The 16466-nt window shown below is 35.7% G+C and overlaps 1 protein-coding gene across 1 annotated transcript in view; it reads right to left on the minus strand.

Annotated features, from left to right (window-relative positions):
* Positions 1-16466, minus strand: part of TTC27 (tetratricopeptide repeat domain 27) — an 89181-nt gene that overhangs the window by 32172 nt on the left and 40543 nt on the right. The window contains exons 10-11 of the mRNA XM_026680783.2: positions 13677-13790; positions 4802-4897 (exon numbers count right to left, since the gene is read on the minus strand). Of these exons, the coding sequence (XP_026536568.1) occupies positions 4802-4897; positions 13677-13790 (210 nt within the window). The remainder of the gene's footprint in view (positions 1-4801; positions 4898-13676; positions 13791-16466) is intronic.

Here is a 16466-nt window from a genome sequence, read left to right on the forward strand (position 1 = left end):
TCTTTCTTTCTTTCTTTCTTTCTTTCTTCTTTCTTTCTTTCTTTCTTTCTTTCTTTCTTCCTTCCTTCCTTCCTTCCTTCCTTCTTTCTTTCTTTCTTTCTTTCTTTCTTTCTTTCTTTCTTTCTTTCTTTCTTTCTTTCTTTGAAATCTAGAAAAGTCTATTAAGTTTGCACTTGTAATTTCTCAAAATTAAAATTAGTAGAGATTGGCTATGGATTTTAAAAACTTTACTTACTCAAAATTACCCTAAACATGGAAGTAATGGCTCTTTCTCCATTTCCACATACTGGAGCAGAAAGAAGAAACCAGGATATGCACACAAATAACCAACAATAAGGCCCATTGATACTGGCCAATATTGACTTTATCTGTCTAGAGTCTGGGTCACACTGACATTCTGTGATACAATCCTTTACTCAGAGACAATTAAGAAGGCTAACTAGGGACAGAGGGAAGAAAGTCTGGCCAGTTCATGTATGGAAACCAGCTATCAGTTAATGAAACAATTGAAATGAAATCCTGGATGACACATTAGAGGGAATTAATTCCAAGTTTATGTAGTAGTTACTCCACTTCAATATCTAGCCTTTAAAAGCAAAGGAAATCTGATTAAGAGACAGGGAAATAAAGCAAAGGAGCAGATAGGTCATAGGCTCATGGTGCATTTAACAGTTACAAAATATGCTCCTAAAGAAACATAATATCTACAGCAATAAAGATTTACATCTGTCTTCTCCTAACAGATATGCTTCAGATGTACTGAGTTGATAGACCCAATATATTTTGAGTAGACTGATTTATCCAATTGCTGATTGCTGGAAAGCAAGACACTGAGGCATGATGAGAATGAAAAATATCTACCATTTGAGCTGTCCTAATAAGCCCGCCTCTCAGCAATGTCACTCAAACGGGGACCCAATGGGGAATTCCATGCAGAAGGTGGCTGCTGGATTGATGGCGGGCTCCCCTCTCCTACTTGCTCTCTGCTCTCCACCCTTCCATCTCTTTCTTATCCTGTTGCTGTTTTCTTGTTTTCTTTTCCATAGCTTGTTTTATTGTTCTATTATTTTACTTCTGTTTTGTTTAGGCTCTTTTCATGTCTTCCTTTTCATTGCTGTAAAACACCTAGAGTAGCCCCATGGTGAGAGTACCTAGAATAGCCCCGTGGTGAGATATGCAATGAATAAATTTAACAAATAAATAAAGAAAAGAAAATGACATCGGCTTCCTACAGTCAAGAGACAGATTTCACTAGTTATGACTATGTGCATGCTAGCTTCAGAGCTGCTCCGGAGCTTGACAGACTTGGACACCTCAATCCACAACCGAATATAGCTGAAATTGATCTAGCTGCTGTACACTGTACACTTGAGTTCATCTCTGTGGGAAAACTGTTGCCAAGTTTTCCCACAGCAACCTCTAGTTATTTGAAACAGATTAGTATTGAAGCATCTTAAGAATCTCCCTAGAGTCTTAAATGCTTCTTAAATGCCAAATCTTTCCATTCCAATGTAATCAACTTTCATCTTTCACCATAATCTCATTACATTACTGATTCAGTGTCCACGAGAAACCTGAAATGTCAAGATCTACCTCTCCAAAGGATTTGACTACCTGTCTTTTGTTGAACGATGGATTATTTAGGACCCATAGGACTGAGAATCGTCCTCCATTGACCCGTAGGGAACAAAAAAGTGCACACTCACATTGGCTTTAAAGGTCCCTTTCTCTTAAAAGGGACCTTGTGTTTCTTTTCTCTCTTACAACTTTCTCTATGGGGCTTTGATTCCACTTTCTGAGCCTGTTCTTGCACCTCTAAGGTTTATTCATTCTTAAGACTTGTATCTTTTTTTTTTCTCCTCCAAAAAACCAGACAGAACACAATAACAAAATTTGGAATCCTTCAAGAAATATGGAAACTGCTGAATTAGAAAATGCAAATTAGTATGATTCAAATTAGCATATTTGCCTTAGTATTCATATTTTGTGCAACTATTGGGGCTATATTATTTACTGTGAAAAAACAGATCTAACTTTTTTTTATGACATCTGCATATTATGCCGAAAGAAATTACAAATTCTGATATGTAGTGAAATGCTGTTTGAAACAATGTTGGGTAATAAACAGGGGTGGGATTCTACAGGTTCGCACCTATTCGCTAGAACCGGTTGTTAACATTCTAAGCAGTTCGGAGAACCAGTTGTTAGAAGAAATTACTGGCCTAATCCTGTAAAGAACACAGGAAGGAAACATTCTGGTGTTGCTTACAGAAACTGCCTCTCCGTTAACCGTTATTACATTCTTGGCAGGACTAGACTTCCTGTCTCAGGAACGTATCTGGAGTTTTCTTTTCCTCCTTTGCTGGTACTTTGCTTGTGTGGAGTGACCATTCAAAGTTACAACGGTACTGAAAAAAGTGACTTATGACCGTTTTTCACACTTATGACTGTTGCAGCATCCCCACAGTCATGAGAGGCCAGGCGAGGAGATGCGTGCCTTGATGTGAGTGATGTTGAGTTGGCCACACCCAGCCAGTCACATGACCACCAAGCGATGCCCTCCAACTAAGCCACACCCACAGAATCGGTTGTTAAAAAATTTGAATCCCATCCCTGGTAATAAATTAATAAAGAATTAATGTTTTAAATGTCTTTAATGAATGTTTAGCTTATTAGTTTTTTAGAATAAATACTTGGAAAGCAAACAACTTTGAAACTGCCAGGCCAGCTGGCAAAAATGTTGAGCCCATAAAATTGGGCTCTCGTGGCAATGGTTCCCTTTTCTTCTTTTTCTACATTATCCTGCAATGTTTTATTCCATTTCTCTCTCTCTCTCCAAGCTCAGATTATCTTGAAGAATTACATACCCACACACAAACACACCCACACACCAAGCCTTTAATCTCTCTCCTTCTCACATTTTCTCCTGGGAGATGACTGCTTACAATGAAATTAAACTGTTTAATTTTACTTGCTTAATAAATACTTTAGTTTTAAAATGAACATTTCTTCTTTTTGGTGACCTTTTGGGGACTTTATACAGTACAGGGTATAACATTTAACCTGACTTGCCCTGGCTTTGCTAGCCCTTTTCCTCAATTGGTGACTAAATGGACGTTGTTGTTTGGAAATGGTACAGCAACGATTGGACACTATCTTCTTGTAGGATGTTTTTTCAACTTCCCATCCTAGCTTCAAGCGTGAAGGATTCATCTCAGTCTCTCATGACATATTACCCAGATTCAAGTGTGATTAGGTTTTTTTGAAATCAGCCAAATTTGATTAGGAGCTGCCATATGCTATGACTTCATTGCAACCTTCACCCCTGGCCCAACACACACTGTGTGTGTGCATGCACAGAGACACAAAGTCTGTTCCGGAAACAGTTGAGAAAAAATCTTTACCAAAAATAGATAGCTCAACTGGACATAGCTCAGAGATTTTAAGATGTACTAAACGTTTGAGGGGGAATTAACGTTTTATCCAGGCCCATAAAACAACAACAAATGAATTGTCTTCCAAATAGAAAGGGGCCACATTTCAAGGTAAATGCCCCCCAAAATCACTGACAACTCTAACTGTAGTTTATTTATAGCAACAATATATTCTAGCCTCTATTGCCAGAGTGCAAATCTCCATCTGTTTGAGGACCATGCTAACTCTGAGCTGCCCATCCAGCACTAAATTCTAAAACAGGCTAGTGCACTTTTGAGGGTGGGGTTGGGATTTAGAGAATTAAAGTGAATTTGTGACTGAATAATTATCTAAACAGTTTCCAAAGCTTTTAGCTTCACCCATCTGGGTAAAGACTTGCAGACGAACAGATTCTAGATGAAGAAGAGACAAATATAAATTATATAAATGTATTTTAGCAAGCTGACCATTTTTACTTCCAGCTGCTCTCTTTTAGTACATGAATGACATCTAGAAACAATATAGTTGATCTAGGATTTACCCAAGATCAAGGAAAAACTATGGGCTGACAAGTAGGAAACAGGCAGACTGACAAGCAGGATTTCTGGAGACAAAAGAAACACAAAGATGAGTAAGATAATTGGATCACAGCCAAAAGTCCTAATGGATGCTGTTGACAAGATTTTTGCTAGTCCTTTCCTGGGTTTTTTGTTTTGTTTTTTCCACTTTGGGCTTCTGGGAGGCTACAAGAAGGGACAGAAAAGAGCCTGCTTATCAAGGTCAGCATGAGAAGATAGGGTACTTCACAGCAGCAATTCATATCTATGATTTATATGTAACAGTTTTGAGGATAAATATAAGAGAAATATATGCAAGGACTGTGCTACTTATGCAATGGTGCACTTCAGCTATTGTCAATAATAGATCACCAACAGAGCTCACAAAATTGGTTTGGCTTGGAGGAAAAAAGTCAAAGTGAAAACCACACTGGATTTTGTGAACTGGAAAGATTTCCGAAGGATTTTAAAACAAAAAGAATGTAAAAAGAGTTTCTCCTGCGTCAAAGACAGACAAATGTGTTGGAAAAATTAAGGTCAAATTTCAAGGAACTCTCTAGGCCAATCTCTTGACAACTGACCAAGATTTTGACCAATTACAATTATAATTGGTGTGGCGACATTTGGTAATGTTGTTAATGCACAATTCAAAAACACTGCCAGCTGGAATGTATCGTATTATTACAGAAGCCTACCATTCTTTATATAATAAGCCAGGTAAATAGATTTGCTATAGTACTTCATATAAAAATACAACAGGAGAAAATTTTCCCATTTCAGCATGCTTCATGCTTCATAAAAATGACATCTACAAATCAGTTATTTTATACCTGTATGGCCCAGTGTGGAGGAACCTGGCAATTGTAAAATATCTTCATACGTTCACAAACTGATGTTGTCTTCTCTTCAAATTGGTCTGCAAGTGCCTGAAAATCCAAAACATTTAAATATGTAATGCAATATACAATCTTAATAAGATCTGACTAACACAATAAGTGAACAAACTAGCATTATCTGCTTAAAGCAACTAATATAGAAAGTCTAAATATATCAAACCAGTATAAGAGCAATAAATATAAGTACAAACTGGAGGGCTGGTTTGGTGTAGAGGTTAAGGTGCTGGCTTAGAAACCAGGAGATTGTGAGTTCTAGACCTACCTTAGGCATGAAAGGCAGCTGGATGACTCTGGGCCAGTCACTATCTGTCTCAGTCCAATCCACCACATAGAGTTGTTGTGGGGAAAGTAGGAGGAAGGAGGTTTATGCATGTTTGCTGGCTTGAGTTATTTACAAATAATAAAGATGGAATAAAAATCTCATAAATAAATAAATAAAATGCCACTGTAAATGTCAAAAACTCAAAAGGCCTATCAAATAACAGACCACTTCATAAGCAGAAAGCTAGGTAGCACATGTACATATAGTCCTTGACTTAAAAACAGTTATTATAGTGACTATTAAAAGTTACAATGGCACTGGGAAAAATGACTTATGATTGTTTTTCACATTTATGACTATTTCAGAAACCCTGTGGTCATGTGATCAAAATTGGGAACTGACTCATATTTATGACAGTTGCAATGTCTCAGGGTCATGTGATCGTAACCATCTGACAAGCAAAGTGTTCTGACCCAAACGCTTTTCCAATAAAACAAACAATAACCAAAGAAAACAGAAACCTTTTAATGAGTCTTACGAATCCCTGGTTAAAAGGCTGCTGCAAACTAATTAACTTTCATAAGCACAAACCTTGTCAAAACTGTGCGAGACTGCCAAGAATCACAGATAAGAAATATTTCACAACACAAGAGTCTTCAAATACCAAGTTCAGATACTGTAATGTCCACGAGGCTGAATTTCAAAACGTCTTTACTTCCTGCAAAGAATGTTCGCTTCACAGCTGGCTTTTATCTTCTTGAAGGAGGGGCCATTACCTTGCAGCCTTACTCCCGAGTCACCCATGCTGTTGCAGCTGCAGCTGCTCTTTCCTGTGAGCAATCCTGCGTGCATGCGCACTTGGCACAGGCTCCTCGGGAACCTCCTCATCGCTGCTGCCAGCCCCCACAATCTCTGAAGGCAGCAGTCCACTCCCTAATGGTCCTGGCCCCTCATCTGAGTCCTCGCTCTCCTCAGATGTCCGCACCTGCTGCTGGCTAACCACAACACAAAGTCGATGGGGAAGCTAGATTCTCTTAACAACGGTGTTACTAACTTAACAACTATAGCAGGAAATCGCAATAGCAATAGCACTTAGATTGATATACCGCTTCACAGTGTTTTACAGCCCTCTCTAAATGGTTTCCAGAGTCAGCATATTGTCCCCAACAATCTGGCTTCTCATTTTACCAACCTTGGAAAGATGGAAGGCTGAGTCAACCTTGAGTGACTATCAGAAGATGACTTGTGTCATATTACTCTTAATGAACATCTAGTTCATAATTCCATAGTGCTCTATATTCGATAGATTGTCGGCCTCATACTAGCCTTTACGTTCCCCTACATCTATCTAATGCTCCTACCTTCCCTTTAGACTTTGTTTGTTTATAAATACTTCTGTTTAATATCTTTTAGCTTTTTATAATTGCTATGTTTTAACTCTGATGTATTTTTATTTTTTTATGTTTTTTAGTTAACTGTATCCTACCCTCCTTATGCTGTTTGACCATGATAAAGATTTGTCTTCATACTTAAAGGTATCAGTCACTGAATAAAATTATATTCAGAAGGATTCATTCTTTATAAAGGAAAAATTAAATATGTTTAATTTTAATTTCATTCAGCAGTGGCAGCCTCCTTGTATCCCTTAGATTTTTGGATTTCAATATCTACTTGTTGTAGGCAGCATAGGAAACACAAAATAGCTATGGAGCCATGATATAAAATTCTGACAAGACATTAGCTAACCCTATGTCCTTCTAATTTAATTTTCACATTTCACTTTATTTTTCAGCCAATGTTACTCCAAATCCTTTCTTGATATATTCAACTGTAATTCCGAATGCCCCATTTTAGGATGATGGAAACTCAACATTTATTGAAGGCATCTTCAAGGGGATGGCAGTCTAGTTTAGAATGTATAGTTCAAGAATAATTTCTAGTTGTTAATATATATAAATCAATCAAGTAATAAATAATAGTGGTGCATATTAACAGGCTGTCTTTTATCCTACGGATATTAGTGTTCATTCCTGCTGAAGAGCAGTACTGTAAGGCCATCTGACAAATTGTTTTAATGAAAGCATTTCTCATCTTAAGTTTCTCATCTGAAAATAATTCTTTTGTGTCTGTTTTAGTGTATAATATATCAATTATTACAGCCATTCCCAACCTGACACTACCAGATGCAATTGCTGGAGGTTATGGGAATTGTAGTCCAATAAATCTAGTGGACATTAAGTAGAAAACTGGATTAATAAACCTAGCATCAGAGGAAATTACATCTAAGTACTTTAAAATTCCACATGGATATGACAGACATCTTAGATTAAATACAAAGTTTTATCAATTGATGAGTCTCCCTGTAAAAAAGGTCCGTTTCTTATTTGCACACCCTAAAAAAAGCTAGAGAAAAACAGGCAGAAACAATTGAGATGTTTTATTTCTAATAAAATTGATTGGGGAACCTTGTTGAAAATTAGCAAGATGATCATTAAAATGTATCATTTAGTAAGTTTTTACTGTTAAATCTCTGTTAAACTGTTAAACTGATAACAATTTAAATTTAAATTATCCTCCTGACTCATAGAATGCTAGTATTTGTGAAATAACAAACCTAACATTCTCTTAAGTTCCCTGAAGTAATTTTTAACAATGTTCCCCAACCTGGGCATTGAAACAGAAGAAATTTTGCTCAACTAAATGCAAATATGGGTAAAACTAAAAGATAAAGAAGGCAAAGATTAATTGGAGAAAGATATAAAGAAGATATAAAGAAGGGATGATACAAGTATATGCAAGAATTAAAGCTAAATCACCCCTAGAAATTATTGCTAAAAACAAAGCAGAAGGAATTGATGAAATGCTAACAGAACTTTTTAACACTTAATAAATTACACAAATAAAATAATACATGGAGCATGTAAGCAACTATAAAAACAGAGAAATAGTCAAGGGATTGGAAAAAGTCAATTACTACTCCAATACCAAAAATGAGCAGTACAAAAGAATGCCCAAAGTATCAAATACTTGCATTTATCCCTCATGCTAAAAAAGATAATGCTCTACATTGTGTACTTCAGATTTCAATAAAAAGAATTGCCAGACAAAGAAGATGGATTTAGAAGAGGCAAGCACACCCAAGAGAATGGTGCTAACATTCAGTGTATGATAGAAAATGCAAAAGGATTCAAAAGAAACATCTACTTTTGGTTTATTGATTATGCTAAAGCTTATGACTGTTGTGATCACAACAGATAACACTTAAAATATGGCTATAGCAGATCAATTTATCTACCTATTGGAGTATATGCCTGATGACCAGGAAGCAGCAGAGAACAGAAGATGTAGCAACTAAACTGCTTAGCAACAGGAAAAGAAATCCACCAAATCCACAAGATTGTATAATGTCACTTATTTAACTTACACGCTGAATACATCATGAAAAATTCTGAACTAGAAAAAAAAAAGAAATAGGAAATAAAATTGCTGTGAGGATCATCCACAACTTCAGATATGTTGATAATACCATTCTCCCAGTGGGAAGTGAGGAATCTCTTGCTGAAGGTGAAAGAAGGGAATGTAAAAACCAGTGTGCTACTTAGTACTAAAAACATCCAAAGATTATGTCAACAGATAATTTCCATCCAATACAAATATGAGAAGAAGCTAAAATCAGAGTTTATCTCCCTGGGCTCAGTAATTCAGAGATGGTGACTACATTTCTATTTGCGAAGAAAGACTGTGACAGAACAGCCCAACAATTATTCTTAATCATTGCTTGTAGCAACTTATACTCACCTCTAATGATCTAAGTGCTAGAGCCCACTGCAACTACATAGCCAAAAAGGCATTAAGAGTTGTTAACCTAATCCTACGTAGCTTTTTCTCTGGTAATATCACACTACTAACCAGAGCATACAAAACATTTGCTAGACCAATACTCGAATACAGTTCATCAGTCTGGAACCCTCATTACGTATCTGATATTAGCACAATTGAGAAAGTCCAGAAATATTTCACAAGAAGAGTTCTCCACTCCTCTACTCATTGCGGAATACCTTATGCCACCAGACTTGAAATTCTAGAACTAGAAAACCTTGAATTACGCCGTCTTCGGTCTGACTTAAGCATGGTATATAAAATCATACATTGCAATGTCCTACCTGTCAGTGAATACTTCAGCTTCAACCATAACAACACAAGAGCACACAATAGATACAAACTCAAAGTAAACCGCACCAAACTTGATTGCAGGAAATACGACTTCAGCAATAGAGTGGTCAATGTCTGGAATACTCTACCCGACTCTGTAGTTTCTTCCCCAAACCCCAAAAACTTTAACCTTAGACTGTCTACTATTGACCTCACCCCTTTCCTAAGAGGTCTGTAGGGGCGTGCATAAAGCGCACCAACGTGCCTACCGTCCCTGTCCTATTGTTTCTCTTATTCTTTTATTTTTCTTATATGTACCCATTTCATGTATTCACAACTATGTATACACTTATACTTATTATCTTGTAAACAATTGGCAAATCAAATAAATAAATAAATAAATAAACTTGGATTAAAAATGGCTAGTCCCTAAGGACAAGTTTCTCAGAACTCTAATTATTAACATGTTAACATTATTAACATTAAGAAGATATTTTAGGTAACAATAGAAAAATTCCATCAAGTACTGTATTTTCCAATTAGAAAACTGTATATAGGCATATTAAGACAGCAAGTTTCTGGTTTTTCTCAAGCTCTTTTACAATAAAGTGAGGAAGACTTTTTTTTAATGAACTTCGGGAAGTCTACACTTATTAATTTAGAAAATTCTATTAGACATAAGCATGTATAATAGAATTTTAGACATGTCTGCTCATGTCACCACCTCTCACAGTTATTCACTTACAATGTTGTGGTCCTGCTTTGGGGCCATTCTTCTTCCATATATATATATATTTAAACATATTACTATACTGAAATTAAACAAACCTGAAATATGTCTTTTGCTCAAGCTTGATAACTGCTCACTCCCCAAGTTCCCTTCAGGTGCAACTATTATGCAAAGACACATATTAAGCAAAGGAGACAATTCTGCTTTTAGGTTGTAAAGCAAGAAACTATCATTAAAATGGTATATCCAATTACCAGCTCTCTAACAGTTTTACTTGGCAGCCAGTTTGAATATTGCCCTATAATTTAAGCACTCAATAAATCTCCTTGGATTCAGACAGCTTAATTATCCAGCTCCTTGTATAAAAGTTTGCTCCTGATAACAAGAAACAGCTTTCTAAAACTAACTCTGTAGCAGAAGATGAGCTATTACAAAACAAAACACCCCTGTTTTTCCAAAAGGGGCAACTATATTCTGCTTTACCCAAAATAATAAATTACAATACATATAAGCAAAAGGAGATTAAAAGCCAGTCTGATATATGTAATTGAAATGGACCAGATTGGTCCATTCATCTGCAAATGCAGATGAAATCCTTTCAAGGGTATCTGGGAACAACAACCTTAGCACAAATATTAGCAATCTGAGAACAACACTACCTGACTAGACTGCAAGTTCCTAACAAATCCGAATGAATTCAAAGTATGGCTACATGCGTGCCTGGAAAATGGAACTTCATATCCCATACTGTGTAAAGTTCTCTAATTTGAATGCAATGCAGATACTACCTAGGGTACAAATTGGCAATATGGAATATTAAATAGTGAAGTTGCAATGACCAAAAAAAAAAAAAAAAACCATGCTGGAACGACTGGCTGATATTGAACAATTGTATGCTTAAAAGGCATGGAAGAGGATATACATTTTTTCTTATGCCTGTCAATACAATAAATCAATTCTATTCTGAGCAAAACTACAGTAAATTTAACTTCTAATCACTAAACATCTGTACTTCATGGAGAGACTCCAAAAATTCAGAATATTGTAGGGCTTAAGGGAATATTGCCTTCCTATTCCCAACTCTAGCTGTTGTTTTGAAAACTTTACTAGACTTTTTATTGAAAATCATATTCAGAAATTATTTTCCCTTTGTATTTCTTCAACTAATTTCTCCTAGTAAAAGCTATATAAGAACTGCAATCAGCTGTAGCTTTTCCCTTCCATGTTGGTCTTAACATGGCCTAGGACATATTGAAGGATCAGGCACAGGAGATCTCTTAGTCAACAGTGTGATTAAGAAGCATGCCTAGTTTAAAAATACTATAGCTGTGGAATTAAAAGTATATTGGAATCCTCTGCCATGTGCACAGGATGAAAAAGCACCGCCTAAGGCATATGAATGGAATCAAACTATACAAGTGAATAGCCATATTAGTCATGGCTAGAAAGTCATCAAGACTTTTATGGACAATCTTGAAGGAGCAAAGAGAATGTTGATTAACTTTCCAGTTCAGGAAATCCTACGCTCCTCAGTATTCATCACAGAATAAGCTGCATATGATACTTTATTTGGTATCATGTCTGCCGATGTCAACCCTGTTCGCATCTTAAAAGCAACAGATTCCTGATGTCTGAAGGAATCATTTAGCCTAAGTTCTTAACCCCAGAGGTCTTCTAATCAAGGCTGTCAAGAAAAAGACAAAACTGAACTTTCAAAAATTTCCTGGAGGCCAAAATATTGGAACAAGAACATGATAATAAAGAGGATACAAGAACTATTTTGTTAAAGGATATGGTTTAATTATTGGCTAACAATATGTGGATAAAATAGAAAATATAACTACTTAAAATAAAGAATTCAAATTATGTTCAAATTATATTCAAATTATGAAGAGTAATATTTCATGGGAACGTGAAACAACATGCAAGTTTATTAGGTTAAAAAAATAGCTCTCTCCTGATTCTTATTGTCCCATGCACTACATACTAAATCTTTACACCTTTAGGGAAGCTACCGTAAGCACAATTGCTAATTAAGATGTATATCCATATTACAGAGAAAGGGAGAAACTAGTATGATGATAACTGATGATAATTATGGCATAGTCTTATGGACAATCATGTTAGTGGGTGAATTAATACAAAGTGTAAGATGGCCAGAAGAAGGCAGGAAAGAATGACTGGCAGTTCACAAAAAAAGAGCAACTAAAAGAGACAAATCAAATCCATGGTAAAAAAACCAGCCAGGGTTGGGAACAAGATGAAATAATATATGTGAAGATTAAACTGATTATTATTAAACTGAAGTCCTGGATCGGCTCTGACAAGCAAAAGAGCCAATTTTAAACAAAAAGGCCCATACAGAATGAATATGAGACCATAGAATAGAGAAGATGGTCAGTTTCAGATTGTTGTAGGAAAAGATCACACTAAATCTTTACTCAGCCAGGGTAAAAATAGGAGATGATGGTAAAAGTCCAAAATGAGTATAGGGCCAAATACTGAACCCAAAGTACAGGAGACAAAAAGAGAATCAAGAGAGTGGAGAGATTTAGAGAGTTAAGAGTTTGGTGGGATGGGGATTGTATTAATATACGTGAAGGATTTAGGTTTTTGAGTATAGTGTTTCTCAACCTTGTCAACTTAGGATTCTTGGAGTTGAAGTCCACACATCCTAAAGTTGTCAATGTGAGAAACATTGTTCCACTACATCACCAAGTGAACATGAGACAACCTTGTGATGCAGCTACTAAAAAGACAAATGCTATTTTGGTATGTATGGACAAAAGCTGAGCATTCACAGGGAATAATTATCTCATACTCTCTTCCTATTCCCCACTTGGAATACTGTGTCCAGTTCTGAACACCATAGTCTGGACTAACTGGAACGAGGAAACTACTAAGATGATGAGAAGTCTAGAAATTAAGTCCTATGGAGAACAGTTAAAGAAACTGAGTATGTGTAGCTATGATTTTTTATTCCAATCTAAATATCCTCAGTCAAATACACATTTCAAATGACTCATTTAAATGATACATTGAAGATAAATTATAACATAAGTCAGCTTAACCACAACATCACTTCTCCTTTGAAGAAGCCACAAGAAAGAGCCTGCTGCAGCTGATTCAAAAGAAAAATTGGCTAGCATAGGTTGCAAATGTTAAGCTACTGGCACCCTCTCAAAATTACCCATTAAGAGTTTTTCATTCAGCAACAGGAATCAAATGGCGCTCAGGTATTTGTCAATGAAGGATTTTTCAGTGGTTAATTTTACTTCACTGAAGCACTGGAAACACATTCAGTGGGGATCCAAACCTAGTTCATTTCTTCTCTTGTACTTTGCAATATTCACTATGAGTTTTTTGGTCCCATTTCCTCTGCAGATCAGGCCCTCTGCAGCTTCAAAGGTAGTCCCTCTTCTGAAGAGGGTTCATGAAAAAAATAAGTTGTTTTGATCAAAAGGTAATTAAAACATTTTCCCTATTCCGAAGTAGAACCACAAAAAGAATCAACAAAATCGCACCCACGGATTCAACGTTCTACAACTATATTGAACTGAAACTTCCATTACTGCTGAATGGCAAAGTTGGTGATGAATCTGAATAAATTGGTTTCTAAGATTAACAGTTTGGAGAAGGAGAAGAGAAACCAAGAAAAATGTTACCTGGGTCTGCTTCATCGCCCGTTCCATTCGACGAATACTTCCCTTCTCAAGTTTTGTTCGTAGAAGAAGAGCAGAGGTTTGGATTGCCCAGAACTTTGGTTGTGAGAGCAAATACTGAGAAAAAGGAAAGAAAAATAGATGTATTCATTTTTTGAAAAGAAAATATTTTTCAGCATAGTGCTACAATCCTATTGTAATCTATGATTTTTTTATACATAGTTCAAGAACTGAAAGACCTATATCAATGCTATCAATTCAGTTTACAATAACATTATAACCATCCATTTGTATAAGAATGAGGAGGATGAACTGCCTACGATGCCAAAAATGTCACCAGCTTTTACACAAGCTTTCCTATATAAATTACTAAAAGAAAAATTAGAACATTGGATTCCATGTATTATTGACAAAAAAAAGCAGAAAACCAAATGCTCAAACAAATGTTTCAGAATTACACTGGTTTGGACCCAGCAGGACTCTACCGAAATGGAAAGGCATTTCTGTTCCAGCAAGGTTCCATTCCCTCAACCTCAATTTTTTTTAGTGAATTTATTTTTACGTGGCATCAAAGTCTTGATATAAAGATCCAAATAGGAAAGCCGCAATGCACAAGAGGCATTTGGTTAATACTTTTTGACATTCTAGCGATTTTCTCAAAAGCACTTTAACTCTCCCATGAAAAATGACTTTAAAATCTGACCAAAGATAGATAGTTTGGTGTTTTTATTGACCAAGAAGTAGAATAGTTGCTGTATTACACAGAGATCTATTATATTGTAAAAAATTTCAAATAAAAGTCTATCCAATATTTATTGCATTCACTATTTATATCCTTCATCTAATATTGAAAACATTTTAGCAATCAACAGAAGCCACAGGCTGCATCCTTTCACATGTCCTTTGCTAGACTTACTCTGCTATATGCTTTATGGTCAGAGTAAGTCTGAAGGATAATGTGCACTATATTTGATTGCCATGCTTAGGATTCTGATGGATAGAACAGGAAAGTCTTGAAAAATTATTTCAAACTTTTCAACTTTTTAAAAAGGAAAAATATATTATCATGTATCTAGACTTGTTAGGCCTTCTAATGATCTTTTAATAGACTTTGTAAGAGGAAGAGAAGTATTAATCTAGGCAGCAGGATGACAGCCAAGTTAACTATCAAGTAGAGGCAGAGATTTCTATTAATGAATAAGAGAAAATTATTATGAATTATTTCATTTGGGAAACAAATTATATTAATCTCAACATACATCTGTACCGAGGAAGAATTTACTGGCCAAAACCATCAATCACAAAGAAGCTAATCCTACAAGATTGTCCTGTTTCTCAAACGATTGTTAAAACTAGGAAAGATATTCTGTATCTTAAATCTTGTAGGATCCCAGGGGGAATTCTGGGATGGTCAAGTTCTCTGCCACTGCCAGATTCAAAGTAGATCAAGACTTCCCAGCTTTATCACAACAATGGTGATCTGGAATGGAGGAAATAGCTATCTATTATTCTGTGATGCAGCTAGATCATTTTGGAAACTCAATGGATGTATCTTTAGTCCAACTTTAATAACTTTATATTGTATTTGGAATTAAGCACCTTTAAAAAAAATAAATTAAGGGTTTTTAAAATAGACCATCTTCTATACATCATAAATGTTCTGCTTCTTTATCTCTCTCTCTGTAAACAGAAAGGATTGTGTGCTGGACCATAGAATGCTCTCAACAATCCATGTATCAATGGCTGGTTGTTTGTTGCTGCCTGCTGCTCTCTAGTGGTCAAGATTGATCCAGGATTCAACTGAAGTTGCACCATTATATCATCCTATCATGGCTGTATGATTTTCTACCAACATTTAAGTCTTCCAGCAGCGTGTATCTTCTTCAACTAAATATTTAAATCTTTGCAGACTAAATCAGGAAACATAACTGGAATTATGAGAGCACGTTTTGGCTTCATTCACAAAATGGTAGCCATAGTTGCTATGAGCAGTCATTAAACAGTGAATAACTGATCAAAAGACAAACAAATAAGAGAGCCTCACTGGATTCCCAAGATATTTCCTACTTCCTTGCTCCTTTTAGTTTGTCCTGAGAAAGTTGTCGTGTTTCTAAATTATCTAAAGAATATTTATAATTGGATAGTATATAAATACAGAAAAACATACACACAGTTCTTCTATTACTTTAACTATCTTTAGGCTAGAGTAAACTATTTTTTAAATTTAACTTACATTACTGAACAACTCACATGGTAAGAGCTTTGGAAATAAACATTAAGAAGAATATGGGAATTTGGTATTTCCACTAACTGTACAGATTTTATATATTCCATAGAAATAAATGCAATAATTGCCGTTGGCTAAAGATTTATGTCTTCAGAGCTAGTTTATGAATACATAGCAATATACGATTTCATAAGATACATCTGGAAATAAAGCAGAAGGGAACAAATATAATTTGGGCTTTTGTATTATTAACAGATATAATTTAATGTAACAAGAAAAGTAGACCTTTTAAAAGATGGAATCAAGTGAGAATCTAAGCTCTGTTCAGCACTGATGATGTTAGCTAGTTTGGGTAATGAAGCGTCTGCAAGAAAACAATCAAGATCAGAGAACACCCAGGACCCCTCATATCAATCCCGAGCCTCAAATATTCTCCTTTCTTGGTCCCATTCAGTGAGTTAACAGAAATATGATAGAACCATGGAGAAAACATGTAATTAGCCCTAGTTCTGACTTTTTTGGAGACAATTTAACTAAATTCATCAAACAAGGCAGTCATCTAAGGT

Source organism: Notechis scutatus, chromosome 1 (assembly GCF_049901735.1).
Source record: "Notechis scutatus isolate UNSWTSFEM ecotype Mainland chromosome 1, rNotScu1.2, whole genome shotgun sequence".
NCBI classification, from domain to species: domain Eukaryota; kingdom Metazoa; phylum Chordata; class Lepidosauria; order Squamata; family Elapidae; genus Notechis; species Notechis scutatus.